Source organism: Carassius auratus, chromosome 37 (assembly GCF_003368295.1).
Source record: "Carassius auratus strain Wakin chromosome 37, ASM336829v1, whole genome shotgun sequence".
NCBI lineage: Eukaryota > Metazoa > Chordata > Actinopteri > Cypriniformes > Cyprinidae > Carassius > Carassius auratus.
This window is the reverse complement of record NC_039279.1, coordinates 10,920,757-10,947,505: the sequence shown is the minus strand read 5'-3', so window position 1 is coordinate 10,947,505 and position 26,749 is coordinate 10,920,757. Positions and strand designations below refer to the sequence as shown.

Sequence of the window (26,749 nt, the reverse complement as noted above, 5' to 3'; positions counted from 1 at the left end):
AGACAGACAGATAGATAGTTCATCCTTCAAGTAATTTACAAAATGAATAAGTATGATTAAATAAATAAAAAAATAAAAAACAGAAAAGTGTATTTTTGGTTTTTATTCAACTTACATTTTTGTTTCAATCTTTCAAGTAAAACAATGTGGAATTACAAGGGAACATAAGGAATGTAACAAATTAGAATAAAGACAAATCAAAATAAGACCAACACCATATTCTACTAAATCCCCCCCCCCACACACACACACACATCTTTCTGTCCAAAAATGGCAAAGAAAGCTATCTTACATCTTGACTGCCAATGTTCAGCAAGAAGTTCTTTCAGGTGTTTCCTACCATCCAGCATTGGTCCATCCATAAAAAGGACCACTACTCCAGAAATAAAAATAGCTGGCAGTAGCAAATTTCACTGGAGAACTGATTTCAGTTTTGGTTGCACAGAAACAGAAATTGTGTTGTTACAGAGAAGGATGGAAGAGCTTATTACACTTGAAGCACTACAGATGACCAAACTTCCATACGTTAACATGGATCCTTGTATGGATCAGCAGGCACTCTCATTTTATCAAACTCATTTAGATTCTGTGTTTGAGAATACAATTTAATGTGTAAAGATGATCATAATGACTAACACTTTGGGAAAGAGATAAGAAAAATTGCAAGATGTTGTCTCCCATTTCTGTACTGCTATAAAGCAAACTTGACAAGCAAATTTCAAGATTCATCACAAGCTCAAGAAATACATTTACTTTAGAGCTTACAAAATGCAGTGAGGTACCAGTAAAGATGTACGGACAAGTTGATGTTCTAAAGAAAAAGAATCCTAAACAATGCAATCCTCCAATGTCTGGGACATTTCAGATGTGCAAATGGAGAGAAGCAGGCAACAGCAGAATTTAAAAGCAATGGACTGAAACATCACACAGGACAGGGGATCTAAGCAATTGTTAACTCCAGCAGAGAGAGAAAAGGAAAAAAGAAAAATAAATGTAATCTTTTTTAGATCTGCCCTCTTCTTCATACCCTGGAAGATATAGAAGATATATTCGTAATTTATCAACTGACTTGAAACACACAATGGTCAAAACAGCTGACAAATATAATCCAGAACGCAACGGTCTAAAAACTTTACAATTGTACAATCCCCACTAAATAATTTCAATATAGCATTAATGAATTTCTTCCTCATCAATACTGTTTGCAGAACTCGTAAACTCTGTAAAAAGTGTACAATCTATGCGACCAATCTTTTAACACATAGTACTTCCAGTCTTTGATTACAGTACACAGTGTGAACAAATAATAAATCTTGCTTCTTGCCCAACTAACAGCTCCAAAGTCTTTGTGGTAGGGTAATATATTATCCAGGTTTTAACTCAAATTATTAGGACATATTTTTAAATAGGTGACCAAATCTTCATCACTGTCCTGCATCTATATAACCTTTCCACATTATAAATGGCTTGACTTAAGATAGCTGAGAGGGTAAAGGCGAGGTCAGATCTAATCACAATGTGCAACTGATCTCTTTTTTCCCCGTCTTGTCTCATTCAGCTAAACCATGGCCTTTAAATGAAATTGAGCCACTGTCCTCCAAAACAAATCTCCGCATTCGTGTCTCGCCAAAGTTCTTGTCTAACTTTTTGTTTAAACCTAGAGCTGATTTCTCTGGACCCATCACGTCTTGGAGTGCCGGTTTTGGGTGGATGAAGAACGCGTGTTGCTAGCTGGAGAACGTGCCTGAGCAGCTGCCAATGCAGCTACACTCCTGAGAACCCTGTCTGGGTTCCCGTCGCTGGATCCAGCACTCAATTCAGGTTTGTCCTGCTTCTGGGACCTCTTTTCTTTCCTGCTCTCCCTGCCTCTGCCTCCATCACTCTTATGCCGAATCCTTCTGCCTCTCTCTGTATCACTTCCAGAGGATGCTGCCCTGGAACGAGAGCGGGTGGGCTCTGTACTCTGCGAGCTTAAACTGTGGGTGCGCTGGCTGCTGTTGCTGCTACTCCTACTTCTACTGCTTCCTGCTCCTCTTTCACTGCTTATACTACTGCAGGCACTTTGGCCTGCTGAAGACCTAGTCTCTCTATTTTCATCTTCACCTTCTTTCTGATCAGATGCATTTTTCTTTTCTTCTTTTTTAACCCTTTCTGTTTCCAAGGGGGGAACAAGGCTGCCTGGTCGCTGCCGAGTGGATCGAGCAGAAGAAGAAGAGGACTGTGGTGATTCGTTTGACTGATTGGGGGTTTGCCTGCCACTACTCCCTGCTTTACTGTTAGACATCTTGGGAGAGTCCTGTCCTGTTTTCCCCTTTGGTTTACTGCTTTTTTCAGAGGACAGTGGTTTGCTTTGCTGTGAAGCAGTCTTGCTTCTGGGGCTGGGTGTGTCTGGTCCTCTTCCCCTCATTGCCAAGAGCTTGGCGGCAGCATTAAGGGCTGAACAGCGTTTGCCTAGTACCTCAGGTTCAGGGGAGGCTAAAGTATTGGGTTGTGGGCCTACAGATTTCCGGGTTACTCTTGAACCCGTTTCACCACTAGACTCCCCTTCAGTGGTATTGGTGGTTTTACCCTTCTTGTCTAACCTCCCCTGTTGTCTTTTACTGCTCTCTTCATTTTCAGCAATAATGCCATCTTTCTCAAACTTCATTTGAGCTGATCTTGTCAAACATTTTTTTTTGCTTTTAAAGCCCTCAGAATCTGACGATGAGGAGGAAGAGTTGGACTGGTGCTTTTTGTCAGGCTCTTCTTCACTTTGTTCTTTTTCAGACTTGATATCTTCCCGTTTCCTTTTAGCAGGCCTCCTACTCTCTCCTGTCTTTTTGGACTTGGATGATCTTGTTCCACAAGAGGATACAGAAGATGGAGAAGAGGAACGGACTGACTCCTGGCTGCTTTGCCTACTGAGGCTTCGTTTTTTGGCAGAAGTTCTGGTATTTTTATCCTCTCTTGACTCCTCTACTGATGGCTTATCAGGTCCATCAATCTTGGGGTCATCATGGGACTCGATATCTAAATTTGATGATGCAACTCCTGCGGCATCGGTTGTCTGTTCCTTTGGCAAACTAACCAAATTCCTTCTTTTTGGCTGAGATAAGATGCCGTCTTTTTCTCCTGCATCACCCTCAGCAACACTGTCTATTTCCATTTTCTTGGTCTCCCTAGTCATAACCTCATTCTCATTTACAACCTCCTCCTTAAGTGAATGCTGGCCTTCATGATTATCAGCCATGGTCTCCACTGGCATGTTTTTGGACTGAGAAGAATCTGCATCAGTATAATTGGATATGGACAAAGAATCAGTTGTTATCTGATTAGTGGTGGATTGAAATTGTGAAGACGTTGAAGAAATTTTGTGAGATTCGATTGCTGAATTTGTTGATGCTTCGATGTCTGTAGTTTGAGGCTGGGAGGATGACTGATGAGTGGGAGTAAGAGATGCAGCTATATTGCACAAGTGTTCAACAGAGGTTTGCGGAGACTCTTCAGTTGTACTGGTTCTGTGTAAGGGTTGTGAAGTGACTTGAGTCAATGTATTTGAGGACTGCAAATTATCTTTTTGCTGATTAACTGAATCTTCCTTGGTTACTACAGCAATTGAGACATTTGAAGGTTCTGAAGATGCTGTGATTTCACTGGTCTCAAAAAATACAGGTGTATGGGCAAGTTCCTCTTGGTGAATGGAGACAGTACAAGTGGGAGGCTTTCTGACAGGACTTGGAGGATGTAGTGTAGGGGAAGAAGCTGTACAAGTCTGAGAGATTGTTGTTGTTGAAGTGTTGTGTGGTAAAGTTTCAAATGTATTGGTGTCAGAGTCAATGCATGCAGTTATGGGCTTCAGATTGGTGTGAGTTTCACCATATGAGTCTACACCAAGTTCTGATGTAGATGATGACATGTTTTGAAAATCTCTTTGTACAGAAGGCAGTAAATCATATGTAGTTTTTTTATTTGATTCAGAATCTAGATTAGGAGATGATCCTTCAGCAGCATTTGAGGGTGAAGTGGGGTTAAGTGGAGAGCTTATTTGTGAACTATTACTGATAGCAGGCAAAGTCACAGGCATAACATTAGACCCTGACAAACTTGGCTCTTGGAAGGAAGGAGCACATGTAGAAGGAGAAGAGGGGGATGAGCTTGTAGTTGTGGTGGAATCTTTACGGGGGCGACCCCTTTTCCGTTTTGGTGAGTGAGAGGGACTCCGCTCAGGACTTGTTTTCTGAGTTACCGGTGTCTTCCCTTCTGGCAGCTCTAGTGCCCGTGGGGGTGTTTTAGGGGGCCTGCCCCTCTTGCGTCTCTTCGCCATAGAGTCACTCGGAGCAGCACTATCCTTGTCTGAATTAGTTTCTGATTTCTTTGGTGATAAAGCAGATCTTCTATCCACCCCTCTACCTCGTCCTACAAATTGCTCTCCTAACTGTGCAGCCATTCGAGACTCAGTCTCAAGCCTTTGGCGTACTGGTAAGTTCCGCAGGACAGGCATATCTGGTGTATGGTGTGTTGGGGAACAAGGGTGGTGCCCTCTCCCTGAACTAATCTGTAATGGAGATGAGACCTTATCCTGCTCTTGTGGTAGTGGTGGTGAAGGATCTAAGGATGGGGGCACTGATTTGGGAGAAGAGTCTTTAAGAATTTGACTTCCTCCATCAGATGATTGAGAGGCTGGGTCTGGAACTGGCTCAGCCTGTTCAGTTTCCTCTGATGACCCCTCAGTATGTGCTCCTCCACTTCCACTCAAGCCCCTCCGTCTCCGCTTGGGCTCTTTCTCTTCCACGACGGTGACCAGACGACCTGGAAGCTTTCGAAGGACCTTGGCTGATGGAGAATCTTCTGGAAGTCCCTTGAGGATTTCCCTTTCAGCCGACTGCCGCTTTCGTGGTGAGCGGGAGTTAGGTGATGCAAGAGTAGGAGAAAGAGGGAGCTGACCATCCTGTTCAGAGTGATGTTCAGGAGAACAGATGGAGTCTGATGACACAGAGGTTTTCCTGTCTCTCCTGCAACACTGTACACTTTCAGACAGTGCATCTCCCCCCTGCTCTTCAATGTCCTCTCTGCATGCAGTAGAGGAGGACTGATGGCCACTAAAGTTTTTGTCCATTGCAGGAGATGCAGCAGCTGAAGGCACAGAGCTTGATGGGGAGATGGGCTGCTGGTGGGGGGATGGCACATATGTAATTTTTGGGTCTGAACCTCGCATAGTAGGGGATAAAGCTGTTGAATCTGAGAGCTGCTGGTTGGTTTGAACGGTCTGGTTTTCTGATGATATAAGGGACACCGATTCTTTGGTTGTCCCTCGCCCTTTCTGACCACTGCAAAGCTTCTCAGGCACTTCTCTTTGTAGGGGCGACTTTTGTGTTAACTCAGTATTAGTTTGGCTCATACTGCCTTCAGAGCTCATCCATGCCCCCCGCCTGCCTCTCTCTGGGGATGGCTGGGTTAAGGATACATCGTCAGCAGGTGTCCCTCGGAGTCTGCCACTAACCCTTGTAGAAGGGGCCCCTTTCTCTTTGTGTTTGCGAGGGCGACGAGATGAAGTAGTTTCCTCAGTACTATGAGGTATGGAATCATCTTCATCACTGTCAGATGACTGATGCAGTTTCAAACCTTCTCCCTTTGCCTGATCCAACCCTTTCCTTGCAGCCTCAACCTGCTCCTGTAAAGTCATAAGAAACGTTGTGGGTGTAAGTGCTAAAAGTTTATTCTACCAGAAAGTAATCCAAGGTTGGTTACTGGTTTAATGATTACCTCTGCCTGCTTCAGCTCCTCTTTGCAAATATCTTCAAGGGAAGCCTCAAGGAAATTCATAGCGTATCGCTCTATGGGAGTGAGCTGTTAAGAACAGACAATTTAAATTTAGTGATTTAAAAAAAAAAGGTTAAAGTGAAGCATCAATTGAAAAAAAAAAAAAAAAAAAAAAAAAAAACAAAAAAAAAAAAAAAAAAAAATCACACTCTACAAAAGAAAAGGCATAAATATCATAACAACCTGTTCAACTAGGGCAGCGATTTCTTGCTCAGCCCTGGAGAGCTCCTCCTCTTCCTGGTCTCTGCTGTCACCATCATCCAGAGGGATGTTTTCATTAAACTCTGCAAGCTCAGCCACCTGCTCAGCCTTGGCTTGAGATGCAGCCACTATATCCTCTTCATCCTCAGCTCGACACAGTGCCTAGTATAAAGAACACATTGAAATAAAATTTTCAGTGGGATGTTACAAACGGAACAAATTTCTTGCAAACAAATCGATATGTGCAATAATCCAAATGGATATATTTAAAATGACCTGTTCCAAAATAGTGGTTTGTTGTTTATTTATGGACTCGTCATCATCTGACTGTGACGCACTCGATTCGGCCTCTTTCCTCTCTCCCTCTGTCACATCAAACAACTCCCTGATAGTATGCTGTGGGAATAAGACAATGGGGGAATAAATCCTTTCAAAATGTAATCCAGTCAAGGATTTCACAATGAAAAGAAAAAAAAAAGGAAAAGTGCTATACCTGCTTGAAAAAGGCAGTGGTAAAGTTTCCTCCTTCAATTGCCATATCTCCCAACATCCTCTTTTGATTAGCTTTTTTCAAAATATTTTCTTCAACTGTGCGTTCACTGATTAGCCTAAAGAAAAGCTTTCAATGTCAATGTGCTTCCAATATCTGTACAATCTTAACCATTTCATTTTTTTTTCTTTTTTTAAATTATCTTTTTTTTTTACTATATGTAAAAAAAAAGAATTTAGCTTTTCCTTTACCTATAGATGTGAACATCTCTTGTCTGTCCAATTCTGTGGCACCGGTCCTGAGCTTGGGCATCCATGGTTGGATTCCAGTCACTGTCATAGAACACTACTGTATCTGCCCCAGTCAGATTAACACCTACACCTCCACTGCGGGTGGACAGGATGAAGCAGAATATGCGACGGTCTGCATTGAAGCGCTCCATCAGAGCCTAAAAAGTAGACAATCATTTAAATAATGTCAAATATGAGAGAAAAAAAAATTATTGTTATATGAAAATCACAAACAAACTATAAGACTAGTATTTTACCTGTCTCTGTTCTACACGTGTACTTCCATCTAACCGCAGGTAAATGTGCCCATGGTAGTTGAGGAACTGCTCAAGAATATCCAGCATACGTGTCATCTGAGTGAAAATGAGGACTCTGTGCCCTCCTGCCTTCAATTTTCTAAGCAGGAGGTGGAGTGTCTGCAGCTTACCTGCACACAGATAAGCAGCCAATGGAATGGTCTTTTCAATTTATAATCTTATATTTTTTGGTACTACGCAATTGTTTATTATGTATAAACATGGTAAGTCTAATAAGAATGAAATCCTTAAATGCACACTGCACAGGGATCACAGTACTTACCGCAATCATACTGAATAAGCCTCAAGTCAGGGAAATGTGTCCTCATGTTACACTGGATGCGATGGAGCGTTAGTGTAAGTGGGGAGAGATGGGAAGACAGAACAGAGGAGATATGGCCTTGCTGGTGTCCGAGGGAAGGAGGTGGGTGGCAAGTGTGCATAGTGATAGGCTTTGCTTCCACTGGAGGAATGACAAAAGTGAACCTGTAGAATGAGAGCACACATTTAAGTGACACTATTATTTTCAGCTGCGATTTTTATATTCAATTCTAAATGAAAGTTTAGTTCAAATTTGTGAACTTTACCTGTCTATGATCTGAGAGAGAAGTTGAAGCCTCTCCTCTGAGCCGTGGATGGCTTCCTTCAGGACTTGGCTCTTTTCCAAGAAGCTACTGGCGTGGTGTGATTGAGCAGTGAGGCAGGAGCTATAACCTGAGTTACTCCAGTTGTTTATAACAGGACGTGGCGGAGATGGACAAGGGCCTGGGAGGAAGGTTAGAAAGTCCAGCACTTCGTGGCCATACACAGGGTTAGCACTGCAGTGCAGATCATTGATACGCATGATTTGAGTGATCCGGTTGTCTCGCTGAGCCTTTCGGCTGTCTGCAAGCCATGACTGTCAAACCCAAAGTAACAAATATGTGAATGGGACAGATACAGACACCAAAAATAAGGGTTAAAAAACTGTGCAAATATGCAATATCGTCTGAACTAAATGCATTATGATATAGTTACTGATGCTTGCATTAAGAGGGACTTATATTTCCAAAGTGTTACACCCTCTGATGTGGGTTGTCAGAACACTAAACTGAGATTTAAAGTGTAAACACTTATACAACCTTTTGAGTTTAAGAATTAATCAATCAATTTAAGATGAACTCTCCATTTATTACCATGTAGAAGGGGGAACGTGGTGGAGGTGGTGGTTGAACACGGGGACGCTGAGATGTTGACCCACTGCTCTGAGATGAGGATGCAGGCTTAGGAGCGCTCATGCGCAATGTAATCACATCATTACCACTCTCCTCACGCACTGACGATGAATTTTCCTTTGTTACTGAAAAGTTCAAAGTATAGATTATTCTACTTGATATTCTTTTTTGCTTAATATTTAGCTCGAACTTCTGTCACATAAACTCTCAAAACCACATCGGGCTCAACTTACCTGGTGGTTCTGGGGCTGGTGGTGGTGGTCCCTGCACTACTCTCAATACAGGACGAGTAGGTGGAGTCTGGGAGGAAGCAAGACGAGGTGGAGCAGCATAAACCGGAGGTCGTTGTGGAGGCTGTGAAGCAGTGGGTGCTCTCAGAACAGGGCTTGGAGTGCCATGTGGGTGAAGGGTGACTGACTGAGGAGGGGCAGGACGAGGAGAAGGAGGCACAGCCAGAGTCGGGATTGACCCTCCATCTTTACTTGGTGCCTGGCGTACAACAATCTTTACAATTCCGGGTCCACTTACCATGGATGTTGGGACTGGAATTATAAACGAGGAGAGTTTAGAAACTACACAAGTATTTCACATGGAAAGAAAGTTCAGTTAGACTGGGCACCAGACTATGGATTACAGTAGCAGAGCTATCAATACAATTTCCGGCATTATTAAATACACGACTGTCCAAATCTTGGGGTAGGTATGATTTTTGTTATTTACAATGTTTTTGAAAGAAGTGTCTTTTGCTCAAAGAAGCTGCATTTATATAAAAATCTTTAAATTAACTTTGCTATTTTAATATATTTTAAAATGTAATTTATTCATTTGATGGCAAAGCTGAATTTTTAGCAGCCATTACTCCAGTCTTGTCGTTTCGCTCAAAAATCATTCTAATATCCTCAATATGGTGCTAAAGAAAGATTTTTTATCATCAATGTTGAAAACTGTTGAGCTACTTACATTTGAGCACATTACATTTATTTGAAATGGAAATATTTTGTAAAATTATAAATGCATTTACAGTCATTTTACCATATTTGTGCAGAGTACATTTTATTTCTTTCAAAAGAAAAAAAACCTGACCCCAAACCTTTTAAATGGCAATTATTTAGTCTTTTAACTCTGGTGAAATACGGACAATTACAACTTTACAGATTCAACCTGCATACATTAGACTTCTAGGAACAGAATAAAAAAAAAATGAGAAAAGGAAAAATTCTGAAATGAGAACCCTGCTTAATCCACTCACTTGTAAAATAAAGAACAAGTACATAAAATGAAAAACAAACCAAACCATCTCAAACATCATGTGCCTCCTACAACATCTGACTTAAAATGTGCAGTGGTGTTTGCATTCATCTATTTCAAATACCTTCATTCAACAGGACCAAGTGAGTTAGTAGCCAACAGACCATCCGAATAAGCGGTCACATGCAGTTAGAAATAAAGAACAGGTGCAAGAATACCCATGCACATACTCTGCTGAGTAACAGGTAGTGTGGTACCCAGGATAAAGGCTGTACCCAAACAAGGATGAACTCAAGGACAGCACCAGTACCTTGAGTAGCGGTGAAAGGTACCGCTAGTCCAGAGCAGGTTGGGATTATGCTGGTTGGGTGGGGATTTGCTGACTGACTAACTGTGTGAAGAACTGCAACCTGAGCTGGCTGACTAATAAGGTGGTGCTGCCCACTACTGGAAACCAGATGCATTACATTTCCTAAAAGGCACAACCACAGAAGAAAGTGTTAGGCCATAGACCACACCAAACACTCAAAGAAAGACTGAAGGCGTGCAGGAAAAAGCGAAACCTATCAATAGCAGGTAGTGGATTATTTACACAAGCAGATTATTCATCTATTCATGTGGAAGGCAGTGGATACCTTGGATGGGTCGTGGCTGAGGAACAGGGACGTGGTGCAGAGGAGTCCCAGAGAGTGTGAGCTTGTTGCCCTGTAGCTGGAAGGTGACTGGTTTACTGCCCTGAGAGGACGATACTGGTCGGCCAGCCAGGGAGGCCAGCTGAGCGATACTCACAACTTCACCGGCTGTACATTGTGACAAATCAAGGAAAATTACTTAACTTGTTTTTAGCTATGAAACAATGTTGTGTGATGAAATGAACTTACATGGTAAACGAGCCTGCATATCTGGGCTGAGAAGGACCCTCTGAGTCATAATGTTGCTTGGTGGTTGAGGGGGAGTGGACACAGCTGTGATGCTGGACGGTCCTGAGGGGCGTACAGTCACTGGCTGGGGGGCCAGCGGCCTGACTACAGGTGCAGAAGGGATGCTGCTAGGAGCCACTGGAGCTTTTGGAGCAGCGACAGGAGTAACAGGACAAACTGGAATGAGAGTAAAAGTTTTTTTCTTTCTGCCATCACAAGTGACACGCTTGCTGATTAGGATGTTAGACTCGGCCCCTTGAACTGACCTTGAGGTGCTGGCTGAGAGGGAGCTTGGGAAGGGGTGACCTCTGTAATTAGAGGCTTTGGAGTCTGAGCCGTCGTGGTGCTAGAACATTCAGGACGAGGGCTGTTCGCTGATGAACGTCCATCAGATTTAGGAAGAGGCTGAAGTATCCTGCAGAGGAACAAGCACATGCCAAAACTTCAAGACAAATTCTGAATATCTTCAATCAGCTCAAGCATATATATATATATATATATATATATATATATCATACGGCAAAATTACGTGTTTGACTTATTTTTAACAACTTACCTGTTGACTTTCATGCGAACAGGCTTTGGTCTGGGAGGAGGTTCAGGGGACTCCATGATCTCCTGAATAAGCTGACGGGTCACTTTCCTCTGAGGCAGGAAAACATCTGCCTGGTATCTAGACACACGCCGCTCCAGGCCAATCAGGTCAAACAAGGACAAGTCACAGCGCTTTGAAAAAAAAAACAAACAGACATTTTTGTATTAACCTTCACTAAAAGTCCTGAAAAATAAAAATTACAAACAGAAACTTCCTGAAAACAGAAATGTGTAAATGTGACAAACAACATATTTGACCATTTATATCACTTTACTATGTATGCAACTGTAATAATGCGCTCAGTGGATAGGACCACTTTATTTACATGTGGGAATGATGGAAAACTAAAAAAACTAAAACAAAAACAGAGCAGGAAGTGTCCCAAATAATAGTGAAAAGGTTTACTTGTATAGTGCTTTTCACCAAACTTACATTTCAGGAATATGAGGGGTGTGCTACTCCTGGATTACCACAATACTGGAAAGCTTAACTACAGATGCAATTAAACACCTGAACCAGTTACAGAACGTTGTATCTGAAATTGCCCTATATATCATATTTTATTAAAGGTCCCATGACATGAAAATGTCACTTTATGAGGTTTTTTAACATTAATATGAGTTTCCCTAGCCTGTCTATGGTCCCCCAGTGGCTAGACATTTTGATAGATGTAAACCAAGCCCTGGGTTTCCTGCTCTGCCTTTGAGAAAATGAGAGCTCAGACGGGCCGATCTGGAATCTTCCACTTATGTCACCATACATGTAAAGGTTACATCCCCCTTTCTCTGCTTTGCCCGCCCAGTGAATTTGGAGAAAATGTATTCAGTTTATTTTTTACATATAATTCAGTCGCATTGTCAGTGTAGGCTTTAAAAAAATACTTTTACGATATTGATTCGACAGCACCGCCACCAACAGTGAGTAACAGTGTTCATTAATGCCGGATCTGTAATCGGTGATTTCTGATGTGTAGGTAATTATTCAAGTTAGTTATTAAATTATTAAATTAACCTCGGGAAACATAAAAAAAAATACATAAACAAAAATACATTAAAAAAAAGAAAGAAAATAATCCACATCATGGGACCTTTAACAATATAATCCACTGAATGACTGAATGAAATGAGTAAGCAAATACTGACTGTCACAGTGCATGGGTGTTCTTCATTGGTTATACACTCGGTTTTTGAGATGCATTGTGGGATTGAATTGTGTGCAATCGACAATGTTAAATATAGCACTATATAAGGGTATTGGGGAAGTTTGGAAAAGCCCGTCTTTCATGATTATTAGAAACTCTCAAGCATGAGAGTTTGGGTAGGATGTATCTAAACACAGCAGGACATAGGCCCTCCAGAACCAGGATTGAAAACCCCAATATAGCTTAACTATCACACAGGACAGTCAAGGTTTAGTAAGTGCTGGTAGTCTTCAATCATTTACCTCAAAAGGTGAGGTCTCAAGAGCCCTCTGAACCAGTGAAGCAGTAGAATAGACGATGGTCTTTGTGATGAAGGGGGATTGTATGGGTCTTGGATCAAACAGGTTGGGGTGATTACACACTTTCCGCAGCTGCATCAGGATGTTGATCACAGACATGAAATGACCGCTGGCTAAAGTCTCTCGAGTCCTGGGAGTATAAGGTACAGGGCAAAAAAAAAGACAAGAAGTAAAAACGCAACCTAACACCTGAAGTATGAATAAAATTTGTCAATCAATTATCAATTATTATCCAAGGCCTGAGTTTGGAAGTTATCAACAAAGGAAAAAATGCCTCTTCTGCTTTCTCAACCCCACCCATGTGTGTTTGTACTGGTTTACTTACGAGGCCTGGGCCATGAAGTCATCATAGAGAAAACGCTGTCTTTTGGAGAGTCGACAGCGCACAACATGCTCATACTTTTTTGGCATTTGTTTCTCCACATCTGCTTTGATTCTTCGAAGCAAAAAGGGTCTAAGCACCTAGAGAGAGAGATACAGGAAACTTATGTAAAGCCAAGTGCCTAAATGTTTCCTCACAATATTACATATAAAGACATACAGAGAAAAATGGGAACTATGTTTGTATGCTTCCATGAATACAAAAAATTCCATAAAAAGTCCTACATGATTCATAAACTGGTACTACCTTGTGAAGCCGTTTGACCAAGCCCTCGTTGTACTCTTGGCTCCCTTCAATCATCCCAGTCAGAGGGTTTGAGAACCACTCCTTGAACTCACGATGGGACTGAAAAACGTGCGGCATGAGGAAGTGCATAAGAGACCACAGCTCCATTAGACTGTTTTGGAGAGGGGTACCAGTGAGCAACAGTCGCCTCTGGCTGCAAGGAAGATAGAGAATTGAATGACAGAACAAAATAAACTCATTACATCCTAATCATTAAATAGGTTTTTCCACATAAAAACAAAGAAACAAAAGTCAGAAAGGGACCCATAAATGATCAAGACCTTTACAGAAATGAAAATATTCAAGTACCTGTTGAAATTGAGCAGGCTTTGCCAGCGCTGGGACTTAAAGTTCTTGATGTTCTGGGCTTCATCCAAAATGAGGTACCTCCAAGACTTGCGTCTAAAAGCCTGATGATCTTGCAGTACTAGCTTATACGAGGTGATGCAGACATGGAAAGCATTGGGTTTGGTCCAGCCCTTACAGAAACAAAAAGGAGAGAAAAACAATTATAAAATCACCAGGATTGAAAGGCAGAAATACCCAATAATAGTTTTTTTAAATGTCTATTTCAAATATCTTAACTTGTAATAAGAACTATTTCTGCATTCATTACCTGTCTCTTGAGTTTGCGCTCCTTCTGGCTACCATAGTAGGTGAGGATTTTAAATCCTGGGCACCAACGTTTCAACTCCATCTCCCAGTTGAGCATTACACTGGTGGGCACAATGATCAGATGTGGACCCCAGTTACCTATAAAAGGAAAAAACAAGAAAATGTTTGTTAATCTGCACTATATCCACTATATTTTTTTCCACACACATCATAGGGAAAGGAGTACTTATGTGGACTTATTACCCTTTACACATGCTAGATGAGCTAACAAAGCAATGGTCTGGATGGTTTTGCCAAGCCCCATTTCATCTGCAAGTATGCCATTGAGTTTCTTCTCATTCATGGTGACCAACCAGTCCAGTCCAATGTGCTGGTACTCACGCAACGTACCATAAAGCAGGAATGGAATTGGGGTTTTGACCTTGTGTTAAAAAGAAACCACACAAGTGCAGTTAAGGATAAACAGAAACTAAGTGTTCTTCAGACAGTTTTTCTGAAGGTTTGTGTTGCTACCTTTGTTGTTGCCAGTGTATATCCCTTAGGTTGAAGGCTCTCAGCAGTAGCAGCAATGTGACTGATTTCTTTCTTAGGCCGGGGAGATGTTGGTACAGTAGGACTATGGTCTCCCTCTCTCAACAGAACTTCCATTCCCTCTCCTCTATCATTGTCATCCTCCTCATCACTCTCCTGCACATCCTCATCCTCCTCTTTTTCGTCACTTTCTACAGCTGCTTGGGAATCTGAATATTGAGTAAATCACAGTAAGAATGGCTGATAATGAGTGGTATTTGGTCACTTCACACAACAGCTCATATGTTTCAGTGACTCTATCATCATAGACTTCAGCTCACCTGAGGAGGAGCCACTATCATCAGCACTGTCCTCTCCCTCCGTCTCTTCCTCTGCCTCCTCCTCGGTTCCCTCTGATTCTTCCGAGGAGTCCGGTGACGCGGAGGCTGATGGCTCCTCAAAATCAGAGGCATATGCTCCTCTGTACTTTTCTAAGAGTTCTTCCATGCTCATTTCTCCTGTGAAACAAAGAGACCTCAAGTGACAATATGACCTCAGAAATTAAACACTCTTCATTATACAGTTCAAACTTTTGGGGTCTTGAAAATGCCAAGCCTGAAATTAATTTCATTTACCCTCTCTAGCAAGGTCATCAAGTTCCTCTGCATGGTCTCCATTTCCTTCTATAACTTCTTGGGCTTCAATTGTGTCTTCTTCATCTTCCGCTGAAGAGCATAATAAAGTAACATATGTTGTATATTACCATTCAAATCAATAGGATACCCAAGTTAAGTGTCTTTGTAAAACTCTACTAACCGTCTTCTTCATTGGCACTAAATTCTTTGTCTTCCTCTTCAACCGTAGAAGATGTAGTATCTGAGGCTACTTCTTCTGATTCCACATCCTGTGCAATTAAAATCAAGTCATATTTAAATATATGTTAAACTGCCAGACTGTAACAAGCTGATGTGAACAGTGATGGATCACATTAATCAGAGACTCCAGACAATAAGAAAATGGCTATGTAAAACCAGCTGTTTTGGAGTTGATCCTGGGAGACTGCTGTACCTGGGGGAGAGTTAAAGTACTGAGCAGCTGGTCCAGAGGCAGAGTGCCCTCCTCCCTTAGTAACTCTATCTCTCGTCTCTGTGTCTCTGCATCGTTCCCCTCTTGTTGCTCCTCTACTTCTATGGTCTCTTCATCATCCTCCTCCTCACAAGGTGGTTCAAAGTCTCTATCTGCAGCAGAAAAGGGACAATTTGAATGTCTAAACTAAGTTAATACAAAGTGAAAACAATAACTTCCTGAATCGTGTGGTCACAAATGTGTCAAAACCTACGGCCACAGAAGCACTCGCCAGAGTAGATTTTCAATTCACTCATTTTATGACAGCACAATCTACATGTATACAAAATATGGACACTTAAGTCATGCTTTAAAAAAAATCTATGAATACCATTTCATTAGATAAAACATAAAACCAAAATTAACACAAGTGTAATATAATAAGAAAGAACATGTTTGCTAGGTTTTTTTTTTTTTACATTTAGGAATGCATTTGGATTCCATCTGGTCTCTGTTGTGAACTAAATCCATACACTAAACAAATTTGATCTAACATGATTTATTAACAACCCACTTGGTTTGATATTTTGTTATAATTATATACTTACAAGATTCTTGATTTGAAATAGGGCTGCACAATTTTGGGGAAAAAAAATCGAATTGCTATTTTTCTGATTAAAATTGTGATTTGTTTTTTTAAACAGATTAACAACGAATTAACAATATAATAATTAAATAAAAATTGATAATATAATACTAATTTTATTTGACAGAAAACTGCAGGATTACTTGTTAACACACAGGCCTATCACTGTACATCATACGATACTGTTATGATAAAAATCTTTAACAGTAATTTCTTCATTTTAAGAAGTTATGTAAAATTCAAAATGGAGTCCATGTCTTCAATATGAAATATAAGCATTTTATATATCCACTGTGGGGAAATGAAAAAATCCTGTACACTTCCATACACTTGAGAAAAACATGGATTATATTCGTCTACTTTTTATTATTAAACTATTATTTTCCTGTATATGGCCAAAGTGTGTACATTACTGAGTGCTAAACTCATGCTATGTCTGTTTAATTCATACTTGATGCCAGAGGAAACTAATAGAACTCATGACGCTCCAGGAAATCCCTAAAATGTACAAATAAGCCTATGAAAATTTATGGTTTATCAGTGTTCTTCACATCATCTCAGGTATTTTCAGAATAATAAAGGAAATGTATAATGCAATGCTGGTCAACATAGCTATTATTGCAGTGTAGAATACATTTTGTGCCTCATTTTGAAATAAGAAACCAAATCAGTTCAGAAAATGAAGTCATTTCAAAACACTCGAATGATGTTGTGGAGTAAAATCATTTTATAATGTTCTCAACAACAGGTTTATAAACGCTTCTTAAGTTTGAAAGGATGTTTGGAGTGTGTTGCTTAATCAGATGAATGTTATAAGCGACTCAGACTCAGCACTTGCAGAGATTAGCAGCATTTACTTCTGGGGCTGTGCATATATTCATTTCATTAAAGATCACAGCCTTTGTGATTCAATAATCGCATCAATCTAAATCATGATTTCAGTTAGATTCCGATTAATTGCTCAGCCCTAATTTGAAACAGTACAAGTAGTCAGTCCTCACCGTCTTCATCAACAGCATTTGGCTGTGATTGTTTGGAGACAGCTGCAGTGTCTGAACTGTGTACAGGAGCAGCGTGCAGGGACTGACTCAACATGTCCGAGTAACGCTCTGTCTGACCCACGATGAAATCCAGCTGCAGATCTAGAGCCTTCTTCCGCTTCTCTTCCAGTCTGGACTGTTGTTTATACTGGACCACCTAAGTACAGCAATGGATGGGAAAGAATTTAAAATATAAATCATTGACAGTTTTTAGTACAATAAAGATCTCATTCAAAATATAAATATATTAAATAAATAAAATTCACTGGAAGTCACCTTCTCGACGCTGCTCCAGAAGGCACGGACCTCCTTGGCAATAGAAGAAGCAACTCTTCTCAGTTTGGCCTGCTCCTCTCGTTTTGCTCTCTCTTCCTTCTGTCTCAGCTCCTCATGGTGGCGCATCACCATCCGTACTACCTGAAAATGAGTTCAGATTGGTGAGATGCTCTATTAACAGAACATTAACAAAATAATAATTTAACAAAAAATGCAAATAGCATGTTTCAAACAGGAAAGACGGCACATAACACTTCTTACCTTTCGGGCCACTCCTCTTTTCCATCGCCTCTCTTGTGCAAAATCTGCAGAGAGCCACTGCATTTCCTCACAGAGGTAATCCCAATGCACTTTAGGCCGTACTGGTTCGGTTATACGAGACAGACGTTTCAGGGACCAGAAACCTTCACGTTTTAGTGCAAGGGTACGATGTTCTATTTCTGCTTCCTGTTAAAAGTAAAAAAAAATAATTAATAATACTAAAATAAAATTCAAGAATAAACATCCACTTATGACCTTAAAACCACTGCATTTCTCAAAGTATTTGTCCTTCTCTTACATGTTTTGCCAGTTCTGCCATATCTGTATGCCTTGGCATGGATTTCGGGGTGGTCGTTTGCTCTGACTGAGAACAGCCACCATAACCCTGGGAGGAAGTGGAGGGCATGTTTCTGCCAGGAGAGTTGCGTACTGGAGAGGACCTTCCTGTGTGAGAACGCATCCAGTCACCAGATGAGGGAGATGGAGATGGAACTGGGGAGGCGGAAGAGGTAGAGACTGCTGTAACCTTGCCTGCAATCCACTTGCAAACCTTGGGAAAGACAAATAAAACTGTGTATCTGACTGCGTAACTGCACAATATTATTCAGCACGGAGTACAAAAAGAGACAGTGCCCAAAAAGTGATAAAAGAGCTTCATAAAAACAGCCTGGTCTACAAGGACATCTTGGGAAGCAAACAATTATAACCTTTCTCCTAATTTCTAAATAATACATGCTACTCTGAATGATTGAATAGTTTGATACACTCAGTTCTGCTTTCCTGTAAGTTTATCCTTGTAAAAAAATTAAATAAATAAACAAAACAGGAGTTGAAACAGTGATAGACCGATATATATTCCAGATCAATAAAATGGTCATTTTGATATTTTTGGCATATACCAAAAACCATGCCAGATGACTTACAGTACTAAGCACAAGTTTTACTTTTCCCCTTTTTGTGAAATTAACTTTTGGGTAAATTAAGTCAGTTTTCGCATACTTGTTAAAAATGCATTTTCTTAGCCTACATAACAGCCCTGGCCCATATTTATCAAGCCTCTGAGAATTACTCTCAAGAATGCTGCTAAGAATTGACTTAAGTATAAATAAAGTTATTGGCTCAAAGCTGCACTTAAAAGTTGGTTATCAAGCATCTCAGTCGTAATTTAAGCAAAGCGTAGGACTAAATCTTTAGTGTCAGTCTTAGAGTTGATTACCAAAAAAGTGTTGTGCCACAAACGGAAATTTAGGTGACGAAATATGCATGGATCAAACCCTGAAGATATTTCCTTAAGAAAATTCACAGATTATTTCACATAGACTGGTTAAATTCCCAATAGGAGTTTACATTCAACACAAATTTGACAAAAAATTTAAGAGAAAACATTATGGTAAGGAAATGTATCATCAACACAACATTAAATTTAGGGCTGCGTCGGTAGACGTTAGTATCAGAGATACTTGTTTTTTTGACAGCCGATACCGCTACCTTGGAAAGCAGATGCAGATATAAAGCTGATTTAATCTCTATTTTTATTAATATTTAAGAACTTTGAAAATTTGACAATGGATTAAAAAATGTGTAAAATAAATAAACATTTTTAGATGACAATGTATTTTTCGCAAATATATACATATTAAATAAAAACAATTAAAAAGGAGGTAAACACTGTAAACAACAGTGCACTCAGTATTCTGGGCAGTTTGTGTGCATTCATGGGATATACATTTCAAATAAAGCCAGGGTAACACTCATTTTACATAAAGCACACAGAGAAAATTAGGAGTGGTTTTCGAGATGTGTGGATTTAATGTGCTTTAAGGGCCCTGCACCTTGGCGATTTTAAGATCTGGACAGTCTTGCGCACTTACTTCCTGTACAAGGCAACTGTTAGCACTGTGCTCTCAGGCACTGCCGTTACGCAGTCAAAAAAGTCCCACCTCGAACACATCGGACAAGCAGAAAAACGTATTGGCCGATGGCAATATTTGAAAAATGCCAAATATCGCCCGATATATCGGCCATGGCGATATATAAGTCGATCACTAGCCGTGATCAGCTCTGGTGGCATTGTCGGAGCAGTAATGCACCACAGACATGTGCAATGTAAATAAGGGTTAAGAAATGTATTAATGATACACTGTAGGTAGCTTCACTGATGATAATGCGAGTGTTTTTAAAAACCATATAATACTCACGCTAGACTGAAGTCAGTTATGATGTTCTTTGGTAATGTAAATATATAAACGGTTTCTGTTTGAATTATTGAGGAAATGTAAACGTTTGATTAACTGTTGTTGTCAAACATTTCAAGAACTTTCTTCCTATACTTAAAGATTTGCACGTCTCTGTCTCAGTGCCATCGCAAGCCCCTACTGGCAACTCCTAACCACTTGAGACCTCTCATACAGTCTTAACTGGGAGAGTAAGAGTGATGAGAAGGGGTGTCCCAGACTAAGGATTTTTATAGTCGAATCGGAATTTTTGAATCTTGTCGATATTCGACTGATAGTCGAATCATGTTTGGGGTGGGGCAAAATACATTAACAAGAGTCAAGTCAAACATTAAACTAACATAATTACTGATGTTAACACAGGGAAAATGTGTAACGAACACCTTGCAGATATAAATGGGGTAATCATTTTTTTTTATGCTTTGATTAACAGATAGCTAACACTTAACGTCGGCAAAACCATAATTTTTTTATTTTACAATAGCGCTCTCATTATAACGTTAGCCTAAAACGTTAGCAGTTAATGTTCTTCATTTCTGTTTTGAGCTACACGCACTGAAGATGACCAAGTACAGTGACGCATTTGATAGCAAGTTTTTAAATCAATGGTATTAAACTCATAATTTCATATAGAATACGCTTCTTTTTTTATACAACATGACATTATTATTAAGACTTACAGGCTATTTGCAAAAAGGGCCCTAATGAACATGAACATAGATGCTCCTCTGTCGGTCACGGATTATGGAAAGTGAAACATAAATCTATAAGGGGTGGTTGGATTTATTCACGCACTTTAAAATATTAATCTGAAGCTTCTTTCTTTTCAGATTCTTATAGCTTTATCATAATTGGCTGTATATTAACTTATTGGGAGAAAACCTGTAGTTCTATGTGAAATCAAACATTTGAGCTCCCCCATATAGCCAAAATGGCATAATCAAAAACAACCCGCGAATATTCTACTGTTAGATTGGTAGTCGAATCAGGCTCCTCGAATCAAAGCATTGATTCGTCGACTATTTGGGATCACCTCTAGTGATGAGTACATTTTATGAATTCTCAGTGCTTAAGACTAAAATGGCACTTTGATAAGCTTGATAAATGCGAGCCCAGAATTTTTATTGGGTACCCAACTTTCTTGATAACCGTATTTTCCATTCCAAAACCCATATCGGTCAACCACTAGTTGGAAGAAGCATCAGCTTGCAATGATCAGATCTGAAGGATGCCTGACACCTCTTACCTTAAATAACAAGCCTTGTCTGTCTGTCCTGCTCTGCCCACACTGGAAAACACACATGGCTCAATATACAGCCAAGAAGTGCACTAGCATCAGATCGTGGCTTTAAAATGGATATGGATAGAGTACACAGGCTCAAAAACATCTGAATTATAAATACACTTTTGCTGACTACCTCTGATGCTTTCATGGTGACTAAACATGTACATCCAATACAACAAATTACAAATTAAATCAATGCTTCATCACGATGCAAAAAAGTCATAATAGTACTGTTAAGTTTAGTTGCTTTTACCTTGTTCACTGCTAGACTGGGCGTAGCATTGCTATCCTCATTTTGGACCTCCATAGAGCTGTCAACCTCTCCATCGCTGCTCTCTTCTATAGAAGCGTCAAGTGGCTCCAGGATGGTGTTCTGAGCATCTTGCGTTGTTGACAAAAGTTCACCTGGTAACTGTTGCTGCTCCAACTCCAGTTCTCCCACCAAAGACATTGAATCCTGGCATGGTGTACCAGCCAAAGACTGATTCCTCTCAGGGACAACATTGGATACAGTACCCCACACTTCTCTAGCAGGAGGAGGATGTTGGCTTTGTGAGCTATGGAGTTGTACTGAAGTTGATAAAGAAGTGTTAGCAGAGGATTCGTTTTGAAGCAACTTGCCAGAACTATTTAATTTATTTAAGTTTGCTTTCTCAGAGCTCTTCTGTGAAAGTACATTTGAAGTGGAAACAGTCCGAGAGGAGTGAGAGAGAGTGTTTGAAACAGGGGATTCAGCAGCTAACATAGCATCCTCCTTTATGGTGGAGGATGCAGCCGTATAAGTTTTAGCAAGGCACTCTGCAGCTTTATTTAATCCATCACTGGGTGATCCAGCCGGGACAGGTGAGTCCTGCTTGGTTGAGATCCTAGCAGACAGGGAAGAAGGTTGTTTAAGGGCAGGGCTGTCAGCCTTCTTTAAGATCAGTAGCTTTGGATCAATCGTGCCACAAGACAATGAAATTAATGACACACCTGGTGTGTTTTCCACAACAGATTCTTGCTGTTCTTGCACAGAGTCAAGTGTGACATCCATCACCGTGCATGTTAACCCTGTCAACGTGTTTGCAAGATCTGTCTGACTGGAATCATCATTTTGCTTGACAATTATAGATTCTTCTTTTTGTGTAGAGGCCATGGTAAGTAGCTCTTCTGTGGGTTTGAGTGCATCAGTATGAGATGAGGTCTGATTCCCTAGATTACTCTGGGCTTGCAAGTCTTGCATCAGTTTTTCCATTGGTTTCTCCTCTTCTTTGTCAGTTAACAGCAGTTTAACATCACTGTGAAGGGCAGCTGATGTAAAGCAGGGCACAGTGCATTCATATACAGCAACAGTTGACTGGGATTCAGGGCACTGCACCAGAGACGCTTCGCCGACCTCCATCTCTGCATGGTCAGACTGCCCATCTATCTCGCTTACAACCAGCCAGGTATCAGCCATTTCTGGCTGCATTAGAATACCTACATCTATCAAATCTTTCACCTCAACAGCATTGAGAGCCTCTGCACTCACTTTCTGCCCCTCTTCCACATTCATGATATCTGAAGTTTCATTGAGGCATATCTGAATCTGTGACAATTTATGATCAGCTGGAATGGACTCTTGTACATGCTGAACCAAACAGTCAGAAAGACTTGGCTGATCTGATTCTAGGCCATCTAAAGTCAAACAGTTCTCTGTGTGTGTGAGGAGCACACTCCCATCCTGTTGGTGATTTGAGGACATGGATATTTCTATTCGATTGCCACTGTCTTTCTGCTTCAAAATCACATCAGAAGGGCCGCAAAGCATGACTTCTGACCTTTCATTCACAATGGGGACCTGTGCATTGTCAGTGTCTGTCCCATGCCCAGACAGCTTTGGTTCATCAACAGAAATGTTGCAAAATACTTTTTTAGCAGCCACATTTAAACACAGATCTCCATCTACAGGGACTTTCTCACTTCCTTGCCCCTCCCTTGCACTGGTCTCTTCACCCAAGTGAAAGATTTTGGGGGTTCCACTTAAACTTACACACTGAGAGTTTAGCTCTTGCACACACTGTGTATTCTCGGGTGGGGTGGGCATGCCAGGTGTTTTTGTCCTTTGTGAAGCCTTTTGTGTTTTACTGCAGACCTCTGGCGGATAACAGCTGCCTTTATCATTTGCCATACTATTTCCACTATTGGGGGTAATGTGCTCCCCTCCTTGTTTTGATGATGGATATCCTGAGCAAAGGAAATTTCCACTGTTACCTTGTTTTGTTCCCAAGGTTTGTCTAATTGGACTAACCACTCCTTCTTTGTCTGTTTTATCCAGATCTTGTGTGACAACTTTCATAGCTGCCTTAGAGTCAAGTTTACACTCCTGCTTCGTTGAATTTGTCTTACTTTGCTTCTGTGGAATGCCAAAGGCAGATGATGCGGCAGTCTGATTTGTCTGAAAAAGGAGAGTTGTTTGGGGCTGCTCCATGTCTCTGTCTGTTGTCTTAACTGCACTTGAGACTGCTGGGATGACTCCTGTTGTTGGGACACAGGGGCTTTCTTCAGGTGTGTGCTTTCCAGGCATGTTCTTACAGTCCAATTTGATTGTCTCTGGAGGCAAAAGTCCCTTTTCTGTCTCAGTCGGGGCAGAGACAGCCCCTGCATCTCCAGGGTGTTGGCTCCAATCTTGGCAGTGGCCTGTGCTGGATCCTTCCGCCATATTGTTCTCCCTGTATGTAAGACTTGTTTGCTTTGAGTTACACTTGTAAAGCAAATCCTGTTTCGGTGTAATGCTATCTGTCCCGCTCTCAAAAAGTCTGTCTGAGGGAGTCTGACCCTCCAATGTGTCTGTAAGGTTTTGTGTGTCTTCAGCAGCAGCTGACACCAGTCCTCTGTGGGCAGCTGATATCTCCGCTGATTCCTCGGTGCCCCTGTTTCTTTGAACGTAAGCGATGGTCTGTTCTTTACATGCAGCCTTTGAGTCTCCTTTCTGCTGCGATCCAGTGGCGACATCAACCGATGATGGTGGTAGAGTGGCAGCTGTGACTGGCTGCAGGGCATGCTGGGGTGGCCCAGCCACATTCTGTGAAGCCACGGAGGTGCCACCCAGCACAGCCACTGCTGGACAGGTGCACTGCTGCACCGCCTCTTCCCCAGACTGTCCTGCTTTAGAACCGGCACTGCTACACACTAATCCTGAAAGAACAGAAGTGAGATGTGATGTGACTAACCTTTTACAAAATGCATTAATACATGATGCACATATGTTTAAATTAACGTATAAACAAACATTTTCAGGAAGTATTTAGACATTGAAGCTGATAAAACAGCACTGTAAATAGCATCTGAAAGCATTACAGAATTAGACAGACAAGTTAAGGGAGGAAAATGTAAGGATTTTATGAGTTAGAGACATTACTATTCCGCAGAAATAGTGTAACTGTAAACCAGCCATGGATTATGATCGGGTGAACATATAACTTAAATGGAATTCATTAAATAAATACCTGCATGTGATGAAGCACCAGTCTCTTCCGTGATTTCCACTTCCAGGATGCTGAGATCAAGGGTTCCGCTGCATCTGAGGGTCTAAAGATAAAAAATTTGAGTAAATTCCATGCATCTATTTGTAAAATCAAACCCAAAATCCTTAAGCAGCAGCAAGAGCATGATCCGACATATGAGGGGAAAAACTGCTTTCTTAGAATGCAAGGTAACTTAGACGAATAAGCTGCAGCAGGACTGTGATTTCCTCAAAACTCATCTGCTCTAGTTAGTCGGTGGTTTAAATGCAAGAGAAACCAAACAATTCAGAGCAAACACAAGTTAAAAATCGCGTTCCTCGTTGACTCAATCTACAAAAATAAGGACAAATCTTTCGTTTACCAATTCAGCATATTCATTACAATTTAGAGCTACTATTAAATCTACCAAACAGTCGGCTTCTATATTAAAGGAATATATAGAGGAAATATTGTCGTGTTATAGTGGAATAGTAAATTCACACAACTCTTAAAACACACCTTGTTAACTACATGTTAAAAATAAAAATCCTGTACAGCAGGACAAATAGTCTCATTCAGAAACTTGTAGTTATAATTGTGCGGGGGCTTCACGTTCGGCTAGCCTTTAGCTATGAGTTACCGCTAATTCGGACATTATTCTCCTATGACTGCTTATAAACTTTAAAAGATAGGATGGCGGTTAACGTTTAATACCGAATACGGATAACAAATGGAGCCGGCAGTCCTGTATGCATGAGGCGGGCGACCACACATGGGCCTTTAGCAGGCTAAGCAAAGCTAGCTCACAGACATTACAATGGAGCCGACACGAAAACATTTCGTTTTTGTTGTTGGCGTTTAAATGACAGGGAACTACAGTCCTAAACTGGTTTGTGTAATAGTACGTGGGAGAGCGTCTGTTATTATATCATTTTCTCACTCAGACAAACACACTGAAATATACACAAATAACGTTACACACACCGTCTCAAGCTCTCAGGCGCGCGCTCAACACACCGCGCGTGCACACCTCGGCTTCCATAAGAAGTTGTGCAATGATCAAGAACAAACTATTATTCATTATAATCCACATCGAGGGGGTTTACAGACTTGTCATTAAACATAAACGTATGACTGGACATTTTCTTTTACAGCCTTTACAGAAGCGACCTCTTGACGTCACCGCGTGGGGTCAATCTATACAAATCTGCCAGTCAACTCGCGAGACCGATTCAGATTCAGTCGGATCTTTTCAAATTGAAAGTCTACGAAACAGTTGCTCTTTTAATAAATGGTATATAATAATTGTATTTAAACTTTGTTAAACTACAAAACAGATAAATACTTTCAGCACCCGACTGCTTGAAAGTCAGCTTGTCCCACTATGTCACAATCCCTCCCTCCATGACCCCCATGACCTCCCCCTCCCATCACTTCCTCCCCAGCACACCCCCACCTACTCTTACCACCGCCATCTTAAGTTCCCACCTACCTGATATTTCCGGGCACTTTTCTTTTACTAAATTCTCGCTGAAGGAGTCGCCATCCGCTTCAAATCGTACTCAATCCGTGTTGAGACTGCTCCAAACTGTCTCTCGGTACCCAGTGAGGTACTGGCAGGTTCGCAGGCTCAAGTTAAAGAACGATCCGAGAGAGACGGTCCGGGATCGCTGAATCTAGCGGTTGCGGGGAGGAGACTTTCGACGCAGCGAAATGGAGGAACGAACGACTGCTGACCAAGTTGCGGAGCCAACAGACATCTCGCGAGACGTGCTTCAGCGCGCGCAGGCTTCGGAGAGTTTCTGCAGCACTGGTCTCACCCGTCACAGAAAAAAAATTGCGTCGTGTTTAGATTTTAAGTGTTAATATCAAACAAAACCATGGCATGTTTGAATGTAACTTTAGAAATATATGCATTTTCTAACTAGTTTTTAAGAGTATCTCACTGTGTAGCTGTCAGCGGTTTCGACAAGCTACAACTTACTGATATGACATAACGATAGAATATTGTTAAACAATTTTAGATTAAAAATTATTCGTAAAAAATAATCTCGATACAGGTTTATGACCTGATATACGATTTTTGATCTCATGGCTTATAGTAGCAATTAAGTATAAGATGTTTTGAGCACA

At 41.0% G+C, this 26,749-nt stretch overlaps 1 protein-coding gene across 4 annotated transcripts; it reads right to left on the bottom strand.

The window, feature by feature from the left end:
* Window positions 1-88: 88 nt before the first annotated feature.
* Window positions 89-26,471, bottom strand: LOC113056174 (helicase SRCAP-like). Of its 4 annotated transcripts, none has more exons than XM_026222742.1 (35): window positions 26,109-26,471; window positions 24,620-24,701; window positions 21,406-24,308; window positions 21,114-21,155; window positions 17,932-18,183; window positions 17,634-17,819; window positions 17,373-17,513; window positions 17,058-17,253; window positions 15,414-15,583; window positions 15,162-15,249; window positions 14,981-15,070; window positions 14,687-14,863; window positions 14,349-14,575; window positions 14,079-14,256; window positions 13,837-13,973; window positions 13,530-13,699; window positions 13,182-13,374; window positions 12,879-13,015; window positions 12,497-12,683; window positions 11,015-11,184; window positions 10,725-10,873; window positions 10,420-10,635; window positions 10,174-10,338; window positions 9,849-10,010; window positions 8,524-8,832; window positions 8,252-8,415; window positions 7,664-7,974; window positions 7,360-7,562; window positions 7,038-7,207; window positions 6,742-6,938; window positions 6,494-6,608; window positions 6,277-6,396; window positions 5,983-6,162; window positions 5,743-5,826; window positions 89-5,650 (listed from the first exon to the last, which is right to left on the bottom strand). In XM_026222742.1, the coding sequence occupies exons 3-35, from the start codon at window positions 23,830-23,832 to the stop codon at window positions 1,682-1,684; spliced, it is 11,682 nt and encodes a 3,893-aa protein (XP_026078527.1). In that variant the 5' UTR covers window positions 23,833-24,308; window positions 24,620-24,701; window positions 26,109-26,471; the 3' UTR covers window positions 89-1,681. The 4 variants fall into 4 exon arrangements, with proteins under 4 accessions (XP_026078527.1, XP_026078528.1, XP_026078529.1 ...); XM_026222743.1 differs by lacking the exon at window positions 26,109-26,471 and adding an exon at window positions 25,601-25,997; XM_026222744.1 differs by lacking the exon at window positions 21,114-21,155 and having other exon boundaries at window positions 26,109-26,469.
* Window positions 26,472-26,749: the final 278 nt, after the last annotated feature.